This window comes from Triplophysa rosa, linkage group LG17, assembly GCF_024868665.1.
Source record: "Triplophysa rosa linkage group LG17, Trosa_1v2, whole genome shotgun sequence".
NCBI lineage: Eukaryota > Metazoa > Chordata > Actinopteri > Cypriniformes > Nemacheilidae > Triplophysa > Triplophysa rosa.
The window spans coordinates 13655025-13676194 of record NC_079906.1 but is presented as its reverse complement, the minus strand read 5'-3'; the positions used below and the strand labels follow the sequence as shown (position 1 = coordinate 13676194).

At 39.8% G+C, this 21170-nt stretch overlaps 2 protein-coding genes across 2 annotated transcripts in view; one reads left to right on the top strand and one right to left on the bottom strand.

The window, feature by feature from the left end:
* The window catches only part of prex1 (phosphatidylinositol-3,4,5-trisphosphate-dependent Rac exchange factor 1), a 65140-nt gene extending 48822 nt beyond the window's left edge, over nucleotides 1–16318 (bottom strand). Inside the window, exon 1 of the mRNA XM_057355773.1 lies at nucleotides 15708–16318. Coding sequence (XP_057211756.1) covers nucleotides 15708–15860 — 153 coding nt within the window. The 5' untranslated portion in view covers nucleotides 15861–16318. The remainder of the gene's footprint in view (nucleotides 1–15707) is intronic.
* A 1210-nt stretch (nucleotides 16319–17528) lies between these two features.
* On the top strand, nucleotides 17529–18930 carry tmem81 (transmembrane protein 81). Its single transcript, XM_057357115.1, has 2 exons — nucleotides 17529–17586; nucleotides 18155–18930. Exons 1-2 carry the CDS (start codon nucleotides 17529–17531, stop codon nucleotides 18928–18930), a joined length of 834 nt encoding a protein of 277 aa, XP_057213098.1.
* Nucleotides 18931–21170: the final 2240 nt, after the last annotated feature.

Below are 21170 nucleotides of genomic sequence, written 5' to 3'. Positions count from 1 at the left end.
ACGGTCTGCTACATTCATTTTTGTGTTCCACACCAGAACAAAAACAAATGGGTCGGGAATGACATGAGGGTGTGTAAATTATAACACAATTTGAATATATTCCTTTAAACACACCATCAAGTCACGATAATTTAAGATAAAAAGTTTGCTAACTAGAACCATCCGCTGACCCACAGGCGGCAACTCCTCAAGTCTTTCTTAATGACAGACTAACTCCCAGTCACACTTCTGCATCTCTGGAAGACATTTACCTTGCTGACTTATGTTCCTCTAACAGTGTTCGTTTGTTAAAGCTCTGAGACACATTTAGCTACAAACTTCTGTAACATCACGGGACATCACATGCTTGCATTCAAAAAACACTGAATTCTTTACTGTGTAACACAATGCTGGAGCACCACTAAAAGAAGCAAATGTGAATCCTGAAAAAAAAGAGCGTTAATGGTTGTGAAGTAAACACATGAGAGCCCTGTTCAAAAGGGACTCGAACACAGCTTGTAACCGATACCCGGGGTAACTTGGGCGATGATGGTGATCGTGTTCTTTGCTGCAAATCCCGGGGGCAGCGTGAGGGGACCGTCCCTCAGGCGTGTGCTAATTCAATCTTTCATATGGCCCCATCCGGATACAACCATAAAACGCTCATCTAAGTGTGACTCAGCCCGAGGGGGTCGCAGGGTTACAGACAGGCTTTGGGGCTTCAAAACTGCTACACAGACAGAACAAAAAAACGTGTGAAGGAGCATCTGGATAATAAAGAGCTTAGTTCTTTGAATTTTACTCCAATAGAATCCCTGTTAACAAATACTGTACTGTTGGGAAAATATCATTTAAAAACGACAGCGAAAAAAAAGATGACTATAAGATGTTAAGTGTCATTCACCTCTAAAAGGGTCCTCTTTTTTAATGAAATTTTTCGTTCATTTCCGGGTTTTCTTTTTTTGATGGATTTGTTCTAAATCATTTTGAAAAGTAATTCTTGTTTTTAAATACCCATGAGTAGAAGGTTTCTCTCCCATGTCTCACTTGACTGCATTGTGCTGTTCTCCGGTCCTCTACCGCATCACTCTTGCGCTTACGTCAAAAAATCACATAAATAAACAAATACTATAGTGCTACACTGTGCTGTCATGGCAACCGCTACCGTTCCTCTGGGCAACGGCGAGTGTGAAGTCAGCAGCAGAGGATGACAGGTGCGAGCGGGGCATGTTTGCAGGATGAAAAATGAATTCATTCATTCTCATTCAGAGATGCACAAGGCACTGATCTAATGAAATACTGAAAATCAATCTTCAAATGCAATTTGTTATGACTTGTAATCTCTTCTAGTAATCAGATGAATCTGAGTTTTATCTCAATAAAAAGGAGCTGAGACAGACCTAAACAAGATGACTGAACTTTGTTCAGTTTGTCCGTGCCTGTAATATGGGGAGGTGTTTAGATATGAACTTGCATCCAGGTAAAAAAACACAATACATTTCAACAGGTGAGTGTCAGAAAAAATACATAAAAATACAGTTATTATAATTAATATAATTCATCAAATAAAATATTAAAATAATGAAATAAAAGAAATCTAAAAACAAAAAAAATCTAAAACACACAAAAAAAACCCAGCAAAATAAAACAGGAGAGTATCATAGTAAAAATACAGTTTAAAAATTAATTCATAAAATAAAACAATATAAAAAATAAAATAAAATAAAAACAAATCAAATCAAATCAAATAAAGGATGGTGGTATAGATGGCAATGTTGGTACACATTTTAATTATAATGCAGCTCAATGTGGGACCTGAGGCAAGAAGCACAGATCTCGCCTAACAAAGAGTTTAAGTCACATCCATGATCCAACAAATTTACACATTTTACACTCCTCCAATGAGGCTGAAATACTGAATGCTGTGACTATGGCCGTTCCGTCCAGCTGGTATGAGAGACAGGGGAATAGAGTTACACACAGTAGAATAGCCACAGGCTATTAGATCTGGATGAGAATGAATGCGTCCATATGGCCCCACTAAGGAAACAAGCTGTTCGCCGACTCTTTTTTTTCCCTCCTCAATGAAATGTTTTGCCAGGAAACAGACGTTATAATTTTGCCACCTGCAACATGGGGTGACCTTAACCAAAACACGAAGACTTACTTCAGTGACAGGAGAGAGACCTTGGCCCCTTGCATTTCAGGAAGGAAAAGGCAGAACAAACCATTTCCGTAACAAAAAGGCTGCTGTTTCCCACACAATACATAAACACTGCTTATTGTCTAGATGGCTTTCCTTTTAAATTAGTCCATTATCAAACAATGATTGTCATTATTGGGAAATGGGGGGGAGCTGGATAGGAAGCGTGTACTGCCTGTCACCCTTGTATTGTGGATGGACTACTGCCAATAAACTTACCACATGGAAACAGTGAAGTAACACGCACAGAAACACACATATGCCAGCTCTGTGATGGTATGTGAGGCTTTATAATGCATTTAAGAAGGACAGCAATGGCTTATGTTGTAGGTTGATAAAAACATATTTGATACCAAATCCTGCTTCACTGACCTCAAATCTAAACCATTCGTCAACACAAAAACAAGTTTGTTTGCACGGTTTTAGAATTAAACATGCCTACCCGCAGTGGTAAATGGATAAATCTTATCATTCGAGAAAATCTTACCGACTGAATCTTTCAGATACGACAAAACCAACACAGGTGCAGAATATGCAGCCAGCACAATGAGACCAACGTAGATCAGCTACTGCAGCGAAGTCAGCAGGAGTTTATGTGTCACAGAGCAACCGCAAGCAGACTGATAAGGGACTACATCAGCACATCTTACCAGAGTCTGACAAGAGGACAACATGAGTGAGAAACATTCATCCAACTCATCTTAGTCTTTAAAGAACCACGTCTGTCACACTTGCTCGTTCACAGAGGGGTCAGACACTTCACCAGTCCACTCAAATGACCTTCTCAGTGGCCTCTCTCACAGAAGAGAGAGTCCATCATTGTCATGCAAACTGACAGAGCACTCAAATCCTCTCTGGTAAACAAACACTACTGCAACTCAATTAGCAGGACATCAACAATGCCAATGTGTGGCCTATTTCAAGTATGGACAAGTGAAAATGTATTATAAAGGTAGATCGACAAAAATCACTGAATAATAATATAATAACTAACAGCCAATATAGAAAAATGCAACCACGCCTGCCAAATTGTTACTTTAAAGTGATAGTTCACCCGAAAATGAAAATTCTGTCATCATTTTCATTTTTCTGCAGAACACAAAACAAGATATTGTGAAGAACGTTGGTAACCGAACAACGGCAGTGCCCGTTGACTTGCATTGGTTTTGTGTCCATGCAATAGAAGTCAATGGGTACCGCTGTTGTTTGGTTACCAACATTCTTCAAAACATCTTTTTTTCATGTTCTGCAGAAGAAAGAAATTCAAACAGGTTTGAAATGACAAGAGGGTGAATAAATGACGACAGAATTTTCATTTTTGGGTGAACTGTCCCTTTAAGTCACTTAGGATAATATGTTCAATTGAACAGGCTGCATGTTAATATATAACTCAAATGCTTTATTTTAGAATGCTTTAAGAAACCCTTTTTAGTTGTTAAATGTCAGACACCGTTTAGGAAGTAAGAATCTTCCTCACAAAAATCTTTTTTTAAGAATGAACAGCCCTAAAATCTGAGCAATGGATGAACGGAGGTGAAACTCATATTGGGGAAATAAAGTTCAGTTCTCTTTACAGAAAGCAAAAAAGAGGAAGGATATGACTGTGGACAGGAAACAGTGTGGTGTGTGAAGAGGCTTCATGTGGTCAGCATCCGTCAGTTCAGAGAATAAGGCCACATGCATGCAAGTGTATAGTCAACACAGAAAGAAAGAAAAAGAAAGAAAGAAAGAAAGAAAGACCGGTAGGGAATGCCCTATTGTTCTCTGTCTATCAGTCTAAGTGTGTATAACAATAGTCAAAAATTGACATAACTATAGTTCAAGACATCAGTTGTCTTGTAATTATGTCATTTATGACTATTAGTTTGGTTCAATGTGACCATAATAACAATTATTCAAAAATGACCAAAGCATCTCACTTGCTGAAGATCCAACACACCAGCTGAGATGAATCGCCCCACGACATAAGGCCAGACATGGGCAAGAAGCCTTTTGTTTGATGTGAATCAGTCAGGCAAAGATGGTCAGACAGTAAGGTGGACCAAACCAGACTGGCCATATGCTGTGGTGGACGTCAACCTCTCCCAACAGCGCTGAGGGTCAAGAGCCTGCTGCCACCACTTCTGCCACCAGCAGACGTCAAGGCTAGCACCGTTCTGGGTCACCTAGCAGCACTATACCACAGACGGCCAAAACCAGTATGATGGACAATAAGAAATGATTTGTACTGACATACCCATTACACAATCGTCATGTGTATAGGCCTATATAATGTCATGTAAAATAGCCAGGCAATTTACACTTAAAGGGCCCTATTTTAAAGATCTAAGCGCATGGTCTAAACCGCAGGTGCACTCAGGGCGTGTCCGAATCCACTTTTGCTAGTTTAACGACGGGAAAACGTTCGGCGCGCCCAGGCGCATGGTCTAAATGGGTTGTCCCGATTCTCTTAATGAGTAATGGATGTTTTTTGGCCGTAACGTGCAGTAATCCAATCAGAGTCTCATCTCTCATTCCCTTCAAGAGCCAGTTGTGCTCGCGCCATGGCGGATTCGCTATTTTCACGGTGGAATTTGCAAGAGCAAAGACTGGACGCTTCTCCAGAGAGGAAAGGCATCTAGGACAAGCCAGATTTTTATCTTTATGTACACAATAATAATATTTTACATTGTAAACTGAAACCCGCCCAGAGGCGCATTTTCTACTAATGCGCTCTTTAAATAACAAAAAAAGATTGCGCCGTTGACTTTAGACCAGGTTTGAGTTGGTCTATGTCGCAGTATTTTCAGTTCCTCTTTTTTAGACCAGCACGCCCATGGGCGCACAAATGAGTGCAAATGCATTTGCTATTTAAACAATGTGGCGCAGGATGGGAAAATGAGAACTGCATCGGGCTGAAACTAGCAAAAACACTTGCGCTGCGCCTTGCGCCAGGTGTACGATAGGGCCCAAAATTGGGAATGCTGTGTATATAAACTGCAGATGTAGAAGATAAACTATTTTTATTTGACACAGTTGTTAATCAGGGTATCAAGCCATCTGATTACTAAAATACATGTTACGTGTCATAAGATCCTGTTTTAACCACATCCACTTTAAAGCACACATGAAATCTGTCACACGAGGGCAAACACAGTAGCAGCACCCAATTGAAATAAAGGACAAGACTGGCTGTTGTGACATGCTGCTTTTAAACCCCTAGTTGTGAAACTAGGGTAAAATCTGCAGTTTCATTAAAAGAGACAGTCCTCAAAAACTCATTGACTAAAGCTATGTACAACAAAAGTTACAAAACGCACCTTAGCCCTTGATGTCAATTACACAGGAACAGTTTCATGGCAAAATTGTTGATAGAAATGTAAAAAAAGTTAACACAAGCTTATGTGATTTAATGCATGTAATACATTACTGTAATTCACTGTATAAAGAAGGTTAACTGATTAAAATAATAAAGTAATCAGCTGTGACCCCATTATGCAAGAACAATAATTCCAATCCAATTCTTAAGTGCTTTGGGTGAGCCGAAATTGCTTAAAAACATAAGGGAAGCTACAAATGATGAAAAAGCAGAAACGATTAAACATTTGAGCACACTTCTGAGCCTTCAAAGTGGCACGTGATTCTTACCGATCGTATCAAGAAACAGAAGTGAGACATCTGAAAACAGTGCTGTCCTGTTTTACAGGCTGTACAAAGAACAACATGTACAAACTAAAGTTCTGACTTGACAAAACTGAAACTTTAAAGACCTACAGGTCATGTTTTTGGTCCCACAAAACAACAGTCGGAGTGAAATAAAGCTATTCATCCCACATTTGAACTGTACCGCTATCTGACCTTTTTAGTTAAGGTATGCCATAAGATACACAAAAATCATTCCGTAGCTAATAGTTTACAGTTTACACTAAAATACTAGCAACAAAGTAAAAACTACCAAGGGGCAAGATTAGGTAATATACTACATGAAAGTTCTCTCTCCTTCAGGCTATGACAATTGTATATTGACACATCAAACAACAATGTTTAACATTGACACACAATCAGATTTACAATCATGAATCGTCTCCAGTTACTTGGTACAATTCCTGGACATCAGAAACACAATTTCTGATCTAACAAAATCACAGTAAGGATAAAGACGTTCTTAAGTGCACATTTGTAGTGTAGTGAGTCAGAGCATCAGAAAACTAAATGCCATTTATCAAAATTCACATTGAAAGCAGCAGCAGATATTTCTGCAGACATGGAGCTTTACTAGCAGTCAATTTACCTGAGTCACTTTTATCCAGCAGCATTTCCACCGAAGCAACAATGAAGATGATTACAATACACAACAATACAGGGAACCTGGGTATTCAGAAAAACTAGGACAGTGTGAAGAAAATACACTTCTGTTCAGAAGTCTGGAATGTCAAATGCACCTTGAATTTTAGTTCATGTTAAAATTTACATTTATGCATTTGGCAGATGCTTTTATTTTATTCTTACAGTACATTCAATCTATACATTTATCAGTTTGTGTGACCTGGGATTGAACCTATGACCTTTGTGTTGCGAACACAATGCGCTTATCAATTGAGCTACAGGAATTTCCATGATTCATCTTCTTTTTTGCTCTTTGCTTAGAGCAGCCACAGACCTGAGTAATGGCATACTGTACTAAAGAGATGCCATCTTACTGTACAACAATATCATTTCCAACCCCTTCCCTATGTGAAAACCTATGGGACTGCATGGATCACAGACAATATTCTATAAGGAACCTTATGGATATTTTATGAAATCAAATTCACTCAGACATAATAGGCAATAATAGACAGGATATCGTTTAAAATATAGGACATCCACTTTCGCTTTGTCCAGGACGTCCGTAAACCATAAACCATCAGGCCTTCCTTCACTTAAACGTCTCAACACATGTTGCGAACAATAGCATCCTGCCCAAAGTTGTTTTTCCCGCATTAAACAAACAGTGCCGTTTACTTGCTGGTACTTCAGCATTCAACGAACATTAAAGGGTCACAGAAAAACCCCTGAGGTTTCAAACCTCACATTTGTGCGGGTGAGGAGAATCTTGACAACCCACATTAGTTCCCACAACGTGAGCAACAGCAAAACCGACCGAATCCGACGCTCACGCTTCCTCTGAATACCCGACAAAACTCACCCGGGCTTTCCAAAGGGCCCTTTCATGGCTCGCTGTGAGAATCTGCCTCACTGCAAAAGCGTATGAAGTAGTTTTGGATGCAAGGAAGGGCCACTTTGGCCGGCGTGGCGTGAAATCGAATAAATAAACTGAGGGAGAAGGGGGGGAAGCGAGAAAGAGAAAAAAAATCCTCTTTGTGGTGGCGACACAGCTAATGGAGACAAAGAACCGAGCAGCATGAGGATGGGGTCTGAAAGAGGGGACCCGAGATCGGCCCTTTTTCCTCATGACTCTGGTTCACCATCGCCCCTCTCCACCGCCCGCTCCAACAAAGTCCTCATTGAGTTTGGCCCCCTGTCCCGCACTTCCGCTACGAGAGGCTTTAAAGTTCACGGCTGTTTGAGCTGCTCATAACGGTGGAAATGGAGAGCAGACAGACAGAAATGAGGGTGACGAGAGAATTATCTAATAAGCAGAGGAAGAGCATGTGAAAGAATCTAATGGAAACCCGATCGAGATGATATGACCAAAAAACACAATGACATTACAGAAAACGTAGGTCTGCAAACCTTGTCATTAGGGTGGATGCCATGCCGTTGCTACGCAGTTGCTACGGTACTCTGGGTTGTTGTGGATTTTTTGTTCACTTTATTAACCAGGCTAATCACTTAAGAACAATCTTCTTACTTACAAAGCCAGCCTATCTATGATATTCAGTTGTCTAAATATACAGATCACTCCTACAATGCAAGTCTATGAGATTTTTTGTTTGTTTAGGGCAATTCTATGCAAATATCAACCTACCTTACCATGAAAAATATTACATTTTTCACCATACTGATAGAGAAGATGTCAATATTTGGTGGTCATTTTCAGAACTGTCCTTTCCATGATGGATCCATATTCCTTGATAATGGCCATGTAAAAATTTGCTTCTGAATACTTGCTGGACAGCACTGCTACAAAGGTTTGGTGTTGACATGTGGTAGTCCAGAATCAGATCTCAGTCCAGATTGGAGGGACCATCTGGAAGGCATTTGGGTTCATCTCCATGGAAGAGCGATCGAGCACATGGAAGAGTGCCATGAGAGCCAGGGGTTCATTCACCACAGGGGGGAAAGGAGACACTAGACCCTGAGCTGGCCTATATGACATGAGCTGACACCAGCGCTGGTCATGTGTCACCCATCATTATCTTGACCAGTCAAACAAACACACACAGTCTAATTACCTGTGGTGTACTACTGACGTATAACTGCATGTATCTGACCGAAGTAGCTTACTTTTATCATTTATCACATGCTTATATGAGTGCGTGTGCATATTATCTAATTTCCTCATGTGCCATTTCTACTCCCTTCTAGATGAATGGAGTCGAGTCATTACTACACGGTATGCCAAACATTCACAAAGTCATCAAAACCGCAACAGTGATTTATTCGAGTCACATATATGCACGATTTCATCCATTTCTGTATTGATTTAATTTAAAAAAGTGGCTTTGGTGGCTGGACGAGAAGACTGTGTGTTTACCACAAAACCCTCCCACGTGATGACATAATATCCGATATCATTGCACATACTGAATCTGTATTATGTTACTTAATAAAACTTTGGTTTTAAATGCTTTGCACAGCTAAAATGTATAAAAGTCTGAAGTGAGTCTGAATCAAACAGAATTTACAGACTGATGTCATTACAATACCTTACAAAACCTTACAATAAGAGATTATTGAACAATATTAATATGTTGAGCTTATTTGGTGAAACTGAATTTATATGGCAATATGTTTAATTCAATTTTAATTCAATTCCATTTTATTTGAGTAGCACTTTTCGTGTTGCGAAGCAGCTTTACATACACGTAAGCAGTAGTTACAGTAGTTTATAACTTGACGTCTCATTGTTTCTTGCGTTTTTTAGAAAAAATATTTTTAATTTTCTTTTAATTTCTTTTTTACTTTCATATTATACGTCTATGGTCACATCTTTATCTGTTCTGTGTGTTCAACATGTTTTTTCTTTTTCTACTTGTACAGCTGATTTAATAAAAATTAATTTGACTTGATTTGACTTAATATTAGAATTTAGTACTGTTATGGGTTAATTTTTTGTTTTAACTTTTTTCTACTTAAGAGCTAAAAAAAAGTCCTATTACCACAAACAATGGGGAATTAAATGACTTCAGTTCAGTTCTTTGATTAATCTTAATAAGTTTCTCAAATGCAATCACTTCAGTGTTTGAATGGCCATTACATCAGCTAACAGGTACTAATGCGGTCCCCCAGCGTTCTTTAGAGCATGAGTCAATAATTCAGTTTAAAGCCGTCACCCTGACATCAGTCCACATTCATCAATGCTGCACACTCCTTTGTTTGTCCTGGGCTGAGCCGAGCAGGATAAGTTAACATCACAGCGTTCATATTTCGTTCCGTTCAGGAACGGGAAACTCCAAACATCTGGAAGAACCCTGAAGAGTCCATCAAAAAAATCCAAGAGTCATGACACTATGGCTGGCCTGTGGCAACAAATCGCAGGGGCAATCCCCTCTGGACAATTTTGGAATTCCTCAGAGCTCTCCCTCTCAAACGGGGCCAAAGGGTCAATGCATCATGTATGGGCTTCTATTGCCGGCTCTCTCTTTGCACAACATGCCTCTCAAGTAGGCGACTATTGTTTGCAGCTACAGAGGTAAGGTTTGGCGTGTGGTCACAACCAAGCCAAGGGTGTGAGCGAGAAAACGCTGTTATTTCATTGTAGCTAATTCAAGCAAATAACCACCACCACCATCCCACAGAGCGATCAGAGGCAAAGCCGACATCATGTATATGTATATATGTATATGTATATATGCATACTGTGTGTGTGTGTGTGTGTGTGTGTGTGTGTGTGTGTGTGTGTGTGTGTGTGTGTGTGTGTGTGTACTCACACAAATCCCCGCCACCTGAACAATTAAACAGCCGAGAACACAAACCAGAGCTTGTTAGGCTTTGAATACAAATCTTGCAAGTTATATAAGCGTCGGTTTAATGTCTGTGATATTGCTGCGAGCCACAATCTGTGCTTTATTGAACATTTTGAGAACATCTGCAAAAAGACGTATTCCATATGACTGCGCATACCTCTCCGACATCTGAAAACATTCACAATCTCAAACACATGGCTTTGTTTGCTGTCTGTTTGTTTGCAGAAGGTGTACTTTAAGTGTCTGTGTATGTGTGATGGCACTTGGCCAGATTGATGTGATTAAATGTGAAGTGTGAATCAAGCTAGTATGAGAAGGTGTTAGCTACACTATCGATGGAAAATATGTCAAGAATGTTGTTCTGTCTTTGATACCCGAATAAACAAACTATTCATTAGCATCCTAAAGGCCTCTCAGGAACACAGACGTCTTTATCAGCTTCACGCTGTGCTCATGACCTCACAGTGACTCACCAATCAGCTGGCTTTCTCATATCTGCACATTTGACTTTCAGTTCAGACCGTCTGATTGGTCTAGTCTACGATGCCAAATATCACTTAGAACATCAGCAGGTTTTCTTACTCGCAATATTTGTCAAAGCACAAAATGGCACAGCCAGATTACTTGAACAAATTTTGCAGTTTATTCAGTACAGAATCCACAAAAAGATGACTCAAGATATCCTCCTACATAACAATAACTTTATGTATCCTTTGTTTACCCAGGATAGACTCTCTAAGATTAAAAATCTCTTTCACAGGAGTGGCCTGGCCAAGAATGGATAGCAATACAATCATGCAAACATTATACGAGATCTTGGGTGGCTCCTTCTCCATTTACAAAGTGTGATAGATAAAAAGAAAGACTAGCTTCCACCGCAAAGAGCTGAAGTATTTCCTTTACCGTAAACCCATGAGTTATGTTATCAGGGGAAGTCAAAAACATGTGGAAGGATAATACAAGATAACGTAAACCAGTGACTCAACTGCATGAAAATGTAATCTGTTTTAGTATCATTATACCGATATCAGATGTTTAAACATAGCCTTGAGGAAATGTCTACCAAGCTAACTGTGCTCAGGAAAATTCAAGAGATTCCTGAAATTCCTCGTGCTGATTTGTGCCCCTGTGGCATGGATTATAACGTGCGACTTGTCACGACTTTAAAACACCGTGATAATCTGACACTTCAATGGATGGCACAATGTGATCAGCAGATACAGTGCATCAGTAATGCAGCGCTTTACTTAAAATCTTCTATTTTTTATATTAAAGTGCCACTGAAATGCTGTCGTGATACAAGAGCTGCCAGCTGCAGACTGTTGCTGTACAGGTGGCCTTGCTGCTCATAATCATCCGTGATTCTGAGCATCTGCAGCATATGTGGGGGCTAACAGACTCACTGCATATCAGAGCTGGCAGAGAAACCACCAGTTGGATTACAAGATAATGTGCCAAAGACAAATTGTCAACAGAAACCTGACTTCTCTTACAGTTTTGTGATAGGATTAATCATTTGAAACAGGTCATGCTGTCACTGACCCATATTTGTTGGACTATTATCAGAACATCTGTTATGTGTGGAGGACTAGACCATCTTATCTTTATTTTTTCAGCTCTTCTCATATCTTTAGATGATATTTTAAGAAATGTCTAAGGGGTTTTGTGTCCATACAATGGAAGACAATGGGGGCCAACGTTGTGTGCACACCCGAGTACGTTCAAGGTTCTTTGCTGATCCTGGTCCCCTCCACCCTGTACTTTCCTGTCCTCTCCTTACACACTATGCTTTCTAGCAAATGCACAAAAAAAAATGCATTCAAAACTTAAAGTGTTATTTACACTTTAATTCTGAGCTGAGCTGCTGTTTCTGCAGTGTGACTAATGCAGACATTAAGCTATAGTTGCTGGTTGTGACAATGTGGTGCAGTTCGGGTCTACAAAGCAAACTATATACAACCCAGAAAACCTAAACTTGTGCTCCCCTCCTGCAAGCACTCAGACAGAGACATCATCTGCAAGCAGGAAGCACGCCGCTTCCACTTCCTCTCTCCGGTCCTACATACATTCCTCTTAGCCTGTTTGGACCAATTCTCACTCCTCCTTGGGAGCCCAGCTGTGGCACAAAAACTAACAACAGCTGGAGGGGCAACAAAGACATCAGAGGGGCTGCGTGTCACTTATTACAGGAAAGAGACCCATACAAATGCTGGAGATGCCCATATATTCATTGCTTAAATCAAACAACACTTTTGTGCAAGTCCCTAAAACCCCAGGGGTTGAAATTAGCTTACGGTCTTGATGTCTGCGTCTGATAAATAGACAGTAAATAAATGAGGTACTTAATAAACTGCTCTCTGCTACTGATAAAATTCACACTAAATATAAAGTCAGTACTATAATAGAACATACTAAATCTGATAAAGAACTTGCTTCACGATGAGTGTGAAGCTATGCAGGTGTGTGTAGTATAAATAAATGACTGGAAATATAAGTTAGCTGGCACTGCCCTGACCTGTGTTTTTAAACCAAATGTATGACGTACGCTTATGACTGCCCGTCAGCTCCTGCGGGATTATGGGATAGCAAAGAGTAAAGTGCCTACTGGTTGCACACTTCTCAGCGTATGCTGATGTATGTCATTTAGGTATTGTTCATCCACTGTATCATAAATAGCAAGTATCCTAGCATTTGATGTGCGACCAAGCATTATTCATTTAGCATAAATGGCAAATTCTAAATTTGGCACATATGTGAAGTATTAGTATATCCCATTACATTTATCTTTTCTAACCTAAAATGTGCAAAGATAAGATTCCAAAAATGCTCTTGAGGGAATTGCTTGTTCTGCCAGAGGCTTATGAAATTTGCCTTTGGAAGTATGGCATTATCCTTTTGGAATATCTGTCTGAGAGTCCTCATGGAATTTCACTGATAAACATTGGCAGGCAGAGCCATTCTGGGAATGACAAAGACACAGTCCTGAAACCTCTAATAAAAAGTATCTTGTTTAAATATCTAAACAAATTTATGAGGCAATCAACAGTCTCCCCAGAGTGTGGCAGCCCGCCATGTTCAGAACGACTGTGTGCACTGACAAAAGAACATCAGACCACCTGAGTTAAAAGGCAGCCGTCCTGATATCAATCTCTAGCTGCTATTTTTCCACACAATGCCTTTGGACAAACAGGGGCCATAAAGAGCCATGCAACGCAATGCCGTTTCCTCTCCCATTCAACTGAATCGCCGCTGTCTGCTTCGCTTCACCTGCATCAACATATCTTGATGTGAGACCGTCATGTGCATCTGCAAGGACTAATTTGATTGGTCGCGCTTCACTTAACGCTTCCAGATCGAATAACATCAGACACACCACTAGGGACATGTTCCCCTTGAGACTTCCCAGATGAGAGTAGTCTATGATTTTTTCCCATACAGAAAAAAGAACAATTAGGACAAGTGTACCCATCATCTTCCAGATTGTCCTTTAGGAACAATGAACAACACTCGTAAGTCAAAAAGGTCATTCAAAAACACTTTAAAGCGGCCCTAACACACGCGGTTTCTGCCAATCTCATATTAATCTTGAGTACCTATAGAGTAGTATTGCATACTTCGTATCTTCGAAGAGTATTTAGTTTGATCACATTTATAAAAGATAGAAACAGCCGTGCGATTTTTTCCAAAAGCATACGGCGCGTGCGGGGGGGAGGGGTAGGCTGAACTAAAGCCTGTGCGCACCCATTGCCAACAAAACACAGACATCAGTTTCACTCACCGCATGCGGTTCATGTCCGGCATCTAGCACTGGGATGGCTCCATATATCAGTTTCAAACGATCTCCAAATCCAGCGTTATATCCACCATTTATATAACATTCATCACCCAATTGCAGTGAAACAAACAAACACCTGAACTTCGCGAATGTATGCTCTCGCTCTCTCCTGCACACAAGTGAAAGTGACTCCTTCTCCTGCTCTCCTTGCTGCCGCGTGCTTTTCCGGGAGAATTGTCCAATAAGGGACTAAGAAAAATTGTTACGAAACAGTTTTATATGTTCGAAAAAAACTTTCCGAAACCTGTACAATCGCTGGGGGAGTGTATCGAGCACAGAAATACTACGTAATACGCCCAACTCGTTTTTTGACAAGTTGACCATGTTAAGCATGAGAAGACAGCACGTTTAACATTGTAAAGAAGTCAGAATGCATGACACACCATTGCAGCACCCCTTTAAACGCTTACTGCCAAGTAGATCAGACCATCATTTGGTAGCTTTCACAAAAGCTACTATGACCCCAGAGCTTAGCAGGCCTATATGAAGGATTGGCACAAAACAGCTTCCTGCTCATTGCCATACTTATAAAATCTCTCAAAACTGCAGTCCCTTGGTGCTTCCTAAATGTATCACAGGATCAAGAGGCTTTAGATGGGACAAACGTCCTGGTGTGGAATGTAACAGAGATATGCATTATGGAATGCACTAAAAATGTAATAAATGGGCTTGATGTACTAGTTATAACTCACTTAACTGTGTATGGAAGTATAAATGGATTCATGATCATTTATTCTTAAATCCAGGCAAGCTATGTCATGAACTGATGCTAATCAGAGCAAGAAAACACTTGCCAAACTATGCCAAGTCCCTATCTGCAGCTTTCAGCAATATATCTGCATTCATTTTATTCATTAGCTTAATTTAAAAACATTAACATTAAATGTGGTGAAGGGTCACTGCTGATTCAGATAGGAGAAAAAAGTTGCTGAGATTCCCCTCCGGAGAATCTCACCTTGCTGCTGTCTTTATGAGACTAGACTTAAAAAGGGAACTGACACATGACCAGGAAATACACTTTAATTTATGTTAACGTTACAGCTTATTTGAATCATCTTCAAAAGGTGACAGACTTGTGTTTCTCGTATTTAACATGTTCGTATGTCAAACACACGGTCATTTTCAAAATTTTACACCCGTAAAGTACCACCCTGGAGATCACCCAAGTTTAAATGACTAAAAACACCCAATGGAGAAACTACACACGCACACAGACCATCAGTGAACCTCCTGATGTTTCCTAAAAACAGTCCCTTGTGCAACTTCATGCTTGTTGATCAAATTCCTGGTTGTTCTTTTATTAAAAATGTCAACAAAGTCTGTTTTCGGAAGGCTGCCTGTTTCACAAACTTTGGCTCTTCCCTTTTCTTGAGGGAAACAAACTAAACGACTGACTGAAATAGAGACTATTTGGCAGCTTCACTAGTGCCCGTTATCTACAAATGAAGAGTTTTATGAGCCTGTAAATGAGACAACAATTACCACTCAACTGCTGAATGCAACCAGTCACATGGTGAGCTCAAACTACAACACAGGCAAAGTTAAGTTTAACTTCAGGTCATGAAATTCATACACTCACCGACTGTAGAAAAGACAGGTTTCTCACGTAATCCCGTTCAGTGTTCAATATTTCATTTAAAACGCACAGTCTCAACCGGAGTTGTCGGTCCGATTCCTTTCTGTTCTGCTCCCCGTTTTCATGTTGACTGTCCTCTGTGTTTATTTCGCTCATTTTTAAAGACCCCTCGAGAGCAACCGCTCCAAACGAACCAAAATATACACAAACTGCGTGAAAACTCCGGACCGAGGTGAAAAATTAATCCATTTAATCCGTCGTTTGCTGCACGCAACCCTTCAGGAGGATGCGGCAGGCAACATGTTACATTGAAATTGAAGAAACTTTTGTGAAAGTAGCGGCGCGCGACATCGAAGTCAACCGCAAAGCAATTTGCATCTCATTTGAAATGCTTTTCGTTTAAAAGGCAAACCAATGAAGTAGCCCGCTGGGTGTCTGCAGTGAAGAAAGCGTCCAGAGGAGAAATGATGTGCAAAACTGGATTGCACGTGAAACGATTGAGTAATCGTGAAAGGACTGATAAACCCGTGCAGTAAAGCAACAGCGAAAGCCGAAGTAGCGGTTCACGAGTGTTAAGGGCTATTGAATGTGAGCTACATGAAAAGTGAGACGCTTGTCGGAGCTGGAGAGAGAGAGAGAGAGAGAGAGAGAGAGAGAGAGAGAGTCTGCCGCCGCTGAGGGACCGTCTGCAAGTTGCAGCGCTTGCGCAATCACGTCTTCAGTTTTTAGGGCAGCATGTTTGCATGGGTAATTTAATATCGCTTCATTTTTTTATTTCACTAAAGCACCACAGTTTAATTAGCCTAATATTTTGTTAATTTATGTCCAACCATTAAACAACGTAGTTTTGATATTCAGTCAATAAATCTCAGACATTTACTACATTTATTTTGTTTCTGTCTGTGCTGACCCCCAGTGCTCTTCATTAGGGCAAACCAAATTTAAAAGTCCATGAAAATATAAAAAAATATTGATCACTGTTTGCAGTGTTTGTGTTATCGGTGTCATAATACTTGTTTTTTTCTAATGCACAGACTTAGTTCGTACCCTTTGTGCCCTTGAGGTGAAGCTTTCTCAGCATGATGAGCCCATCCACATCCTGTTTACTCACTGACAAAAGACTAAAACCAAGACTACAGTTATACTCCACCTCGCACGCACTCACAAATTATACCATCAAACCACCAGACCCCACCAAATGATGGGTAAAGGGTGTGAATGACTAGTAGGTCTGGTTTAAATCACCATTAACCTGCAGGAGTCTTTCAGCTGCGGGCATTACAGCTAGCAGACAGGTGTCAATAACCACTGGCACCACGTTGGCATGAGTTCTGTCCAAACTTACTGAACACAGTAATAGCCAACGTATACTTTGACGTGACTTAATTATTGCTCTTCACGAGTAACCTAAATGGCTAGGATGCCACAACGGTAATTTAAGTAATGTGTTACTATGTTAAACTCATACGTAAAGGATGCTGCACGTATAGTCTGTGAAGCCGAGCGCCATCTAGTGGCAACCTCAAAGTAAATTAACAATAGTTTTATTATAAGTGTTTAAATGTGGATTTACTGTTTGTAATACCATAATTTAGATACAAATACCATGGTTAAAGTATTACGTTGAGACTATTTGTGGTTACTATGGTTTTACTACAAAAAAACAACATAGTGGATACTATTGTCAAACAATTGCTAATTTTCGTAGGGGAAGATTCTAAAAAAATAAAATAATTAAATAAAACGCAGGTTTTGCTGATGTCAAGAGTATATTTCTATTTAAACATGCGCAACGTTGACAGGGAGACCCCCAGTGGGGACGTAATGACGTCACCAACGATCGGCATCTTTCAGTTTCTCACATCAAAACCCTTCAGCGAAGGTAAGATCCGTCTTTTCTGTTTGGGCTAGCGTTTTTAGAACGATTTGAGAATATTATCATCCCATTTTTTATATACAGTTTATATACAAAAATAAATCTTAACTTTTTGCAGTATTTGAGGTATGAAAACATTCCAATTTTTTCTGCTATTATGGTCAATTTGTCTAGATTACATTTCGCCTTTTCTGCAATTAAAATCAACGTTTTTGGTTTGGAATTTGGGAGTAATGTCAGACGTTAGCAGAATTAAACACAAATTATAATTTTACCTATAACACATGCTGGAAGAGCATGTGTGTAGGCCTATAGTATAATCAGAAAAACTAAAAATAATTTTGTAGTGGTTTCTTCCAGAGCTGTATGTGTCCAATTCCATTTTATAACCAAATTGTGCTGTACTTTTAGTTAGTTCGTTCAGATTAAAAAAAAAAAACAGTATTAAGGAAAAGTTACACAGATGATCTTGGAACATTTCAGTTTGACCTTATATTATTCTGACTTTCTGACAGATTGGCTTGTCTGTGATTCTCTTCTATGGTATAAGAAGCTCTTGCCATGTCCTATTCAGCACTCTGGCTGGCATTATTATACTGGACACTCCTGCACTCCCCAAACAAGTGTAGCATTTTAACCAAAGCAGACCTGCAAGAACTAGAGAAGATCAACGCCTGGGTCATCACCCACAGCTCTCCCTGCAGTGCCACCTGTGGGCTGGGCCTCCGCACCCAGGAGCTCTGCCCTATCGGGGGGACCGCAAGCATATCCACCACCACCTGCAAGATGAGGACTGTCCGCTGCCTAGACACCTGGCAGTGTGGACTGAAGACCCAAACAGCGATTTCCGGTCACAAGCTCGTTCTTGACTGTTTAGAAGAAGTGATGGATGCCATGGGCCGCTTTGCCTTTGTGGTGTCTTGGCGTTTCGCCCGTGGAGTGATCACCTCTGATGATTCTCTGTTTACCCGCTATGAAGCTCTGAGTTTGGATAAGGTGGTCCTAGACCCTTTGAGAGAGGAGGATTCTGGGACATATCGCTGTGATGTACTGGATACTGGTAGACACAGAGTAAAGAGAATGTATAAAGGGGTGAGGGTGATCTCTCCCAACATGCTGAATTTGGACTTTGCTAAAGGTCTGAATCAATGGGAAAAACCCGAGAGCCTGTGGCCAAACATCACCACCATCACCACAGGAAAACTGTATCCGAGCAGCACTCTCCGAAACATGGTGCTGGTTAGCGTGTCTATATGTGTTGCACTGATAGCGGTCATCTTTCTACCCTTGTGGGCTTTTAACCGGAAAATGCCCAAAGCAGCAGCTCAACCTTTCCATGACAATTTATAAGAACTCCCATTTGTTTTTCAGCATGTAAATAACTGCAATGTCAAATATAAGTCATATCCAAAACTATTGGCTTTCACCAGTCATTGAAGAACAGAAGTGTCTGTAAAAAGTATGCTGATGTCAAGAAAGTGTGGGATGGAATAACAAACATGTTCAAACTACTCAGAACTATTTATAGGCAGGAGCTGTTAATGAACCGTTTTATAAAGCACTTTAACTTCACAACATGGGGTTAAGTGATCACAGTGAAGCAAACAACACAGTCGAGAATATTATTCTAAATACCAACATGATGCTGTTTGTTGCCGGGGTGATGCCATGTAGTTGTACTGCTTTATACATTACCTGTACTGCCAGTAGCATAGCCATATTATAGTATGTAGCCGTGGAAAAAATAAGAGACCATTCCAAATTTTCATTTCACATCAGCATTTCTAGATGTATTGTGGCCGTTCCAGTTCAGTGTTTGTTGAATTTCAATAAAATCAAACCACAGGAGGGAAATTAATTCATCCAACAGCAATGCGAAAGACTGACAGCATTAAAAGAGACATGAAAATTGTGATAAAAATCCAGGTTATCACAAAATAATTTTCGAACTTTTCCTAAATGTACAAAGTGTTAGTGTTGTATGGGCTATAGGCACGCGATGCACTGCAAAGCAGAGAGAAATGGGAAACTGAGAAAATAGTAACAATTTTAGCAGATGCTGTAAACTGCGGCACACCGCAGTGGTATATAGAAGTGCTGTTCAGTGTTCTACCGTATTTGAAATGATACTTTCATAAGTTTACATGTCGTTATAACATTCAAATATGATAGAACGCCACTTTTTTATACCACTGCTGTGTGCCGCAATGTACAGCTTCTGCTAAATTGAACTATTTCTAAATTGAACTATTTCCCATTTCTCTCTGCTTTAAGTCTCCCCATCCGGAAACTGCCTGGGTTCTTCCCGTGAACCGCGGAAGTCACGCGTGCATAGCGCCCATTGCTTAAGTGAACATGAACTTTGAAAAAATACAGAGCTATTTTGACCTGTTTCTCCAGTTTTCATTTTCTTAAAATAAATGTAAATAGAAACAATATTTTGATTTGAAATTTGGTAAAAAATATTGTTTGTAGTTCACAGAATGAAACAATAATTATAATTTTGCCTAAAGACACACTAAATTTTAAAATCTGAAAAACAGTCTCTGAAATGGTCTCTTAATTTTTTCCACTGCAGTATATACATATTTTAGTTGCCCCTCATATTAAAAGAATCTATTATTCTATTAATCTATTATTATATAAAAATTATTGGCCACCATTGAATAGCAAGTAGGAAAAATTGCTTTAAAAATGTATCTGTTCTGTTAAATACAAAAGATATACTGTAGATAAGAATGTAGGAAAGCAAACGATTTTGGGGCACTTTTGACTACCATTGTAATTTTCCCTTCTATGGTAGTCAATGGTGGCCAAGTACTGTTTGGTTACAAGCATTCTTCCAAATATTATCTGTGTTCATCAGGACATAGCAATTTATACAAATTTGGAACAACTTGAGGGTGAGTAAATGATGACAGAAATTTGGGTGAACTGTCCCTTTAAGGGTAAAACCTTATTGGTGAAAAACAGGGCTTTCCAACACTAACCTATGTGTATAGCAAGTGTGATGCCTTAGCAAACACCATTAATGAGAAAATGACGTACAGAACACTCTCACACGTTTAAATAAACTGGTGTTTTATTCAAGATGTTTGAAAGGTCAAAGTGTGTTCCCACCTCAAAAACAAACTCCATCAGACAAATAAACCAGTGAAAGGTGCTCTATAAATGCAGGAAAAATCCACAAACACACTCTGCAACTCAAACTTAAGGCAGAGAGGGAAAAAACCGTCCACCTCCCACAGCAGAATGTGACATCAGTGAAAACTAGAGCTGCGTCCAGTACTTGTGATTCTTTGAGCATTAGCGCCAGTGTAAATAAACTCTTTCAAAGCCAACACATAATGTAGGTCTAAACATTTCTTTAGCTTTAGGCAAAGGAGACCCACAAAAACCTTAAGACTAGTCTACTTCTAGCTTGATGATAAGAATTACAATTTCTCAGAAGAACAGAGCAGTCATTCAGTGTGTGTGTTTTAAAGATACGTGACATCACTACTATTAAAAGATGCATTGTTAATCTTCAAGAAAAAAAAAGTTTTCCTCATTCATAAAGAAAGTCCCCATGGGAACAGATTCGCGTAACG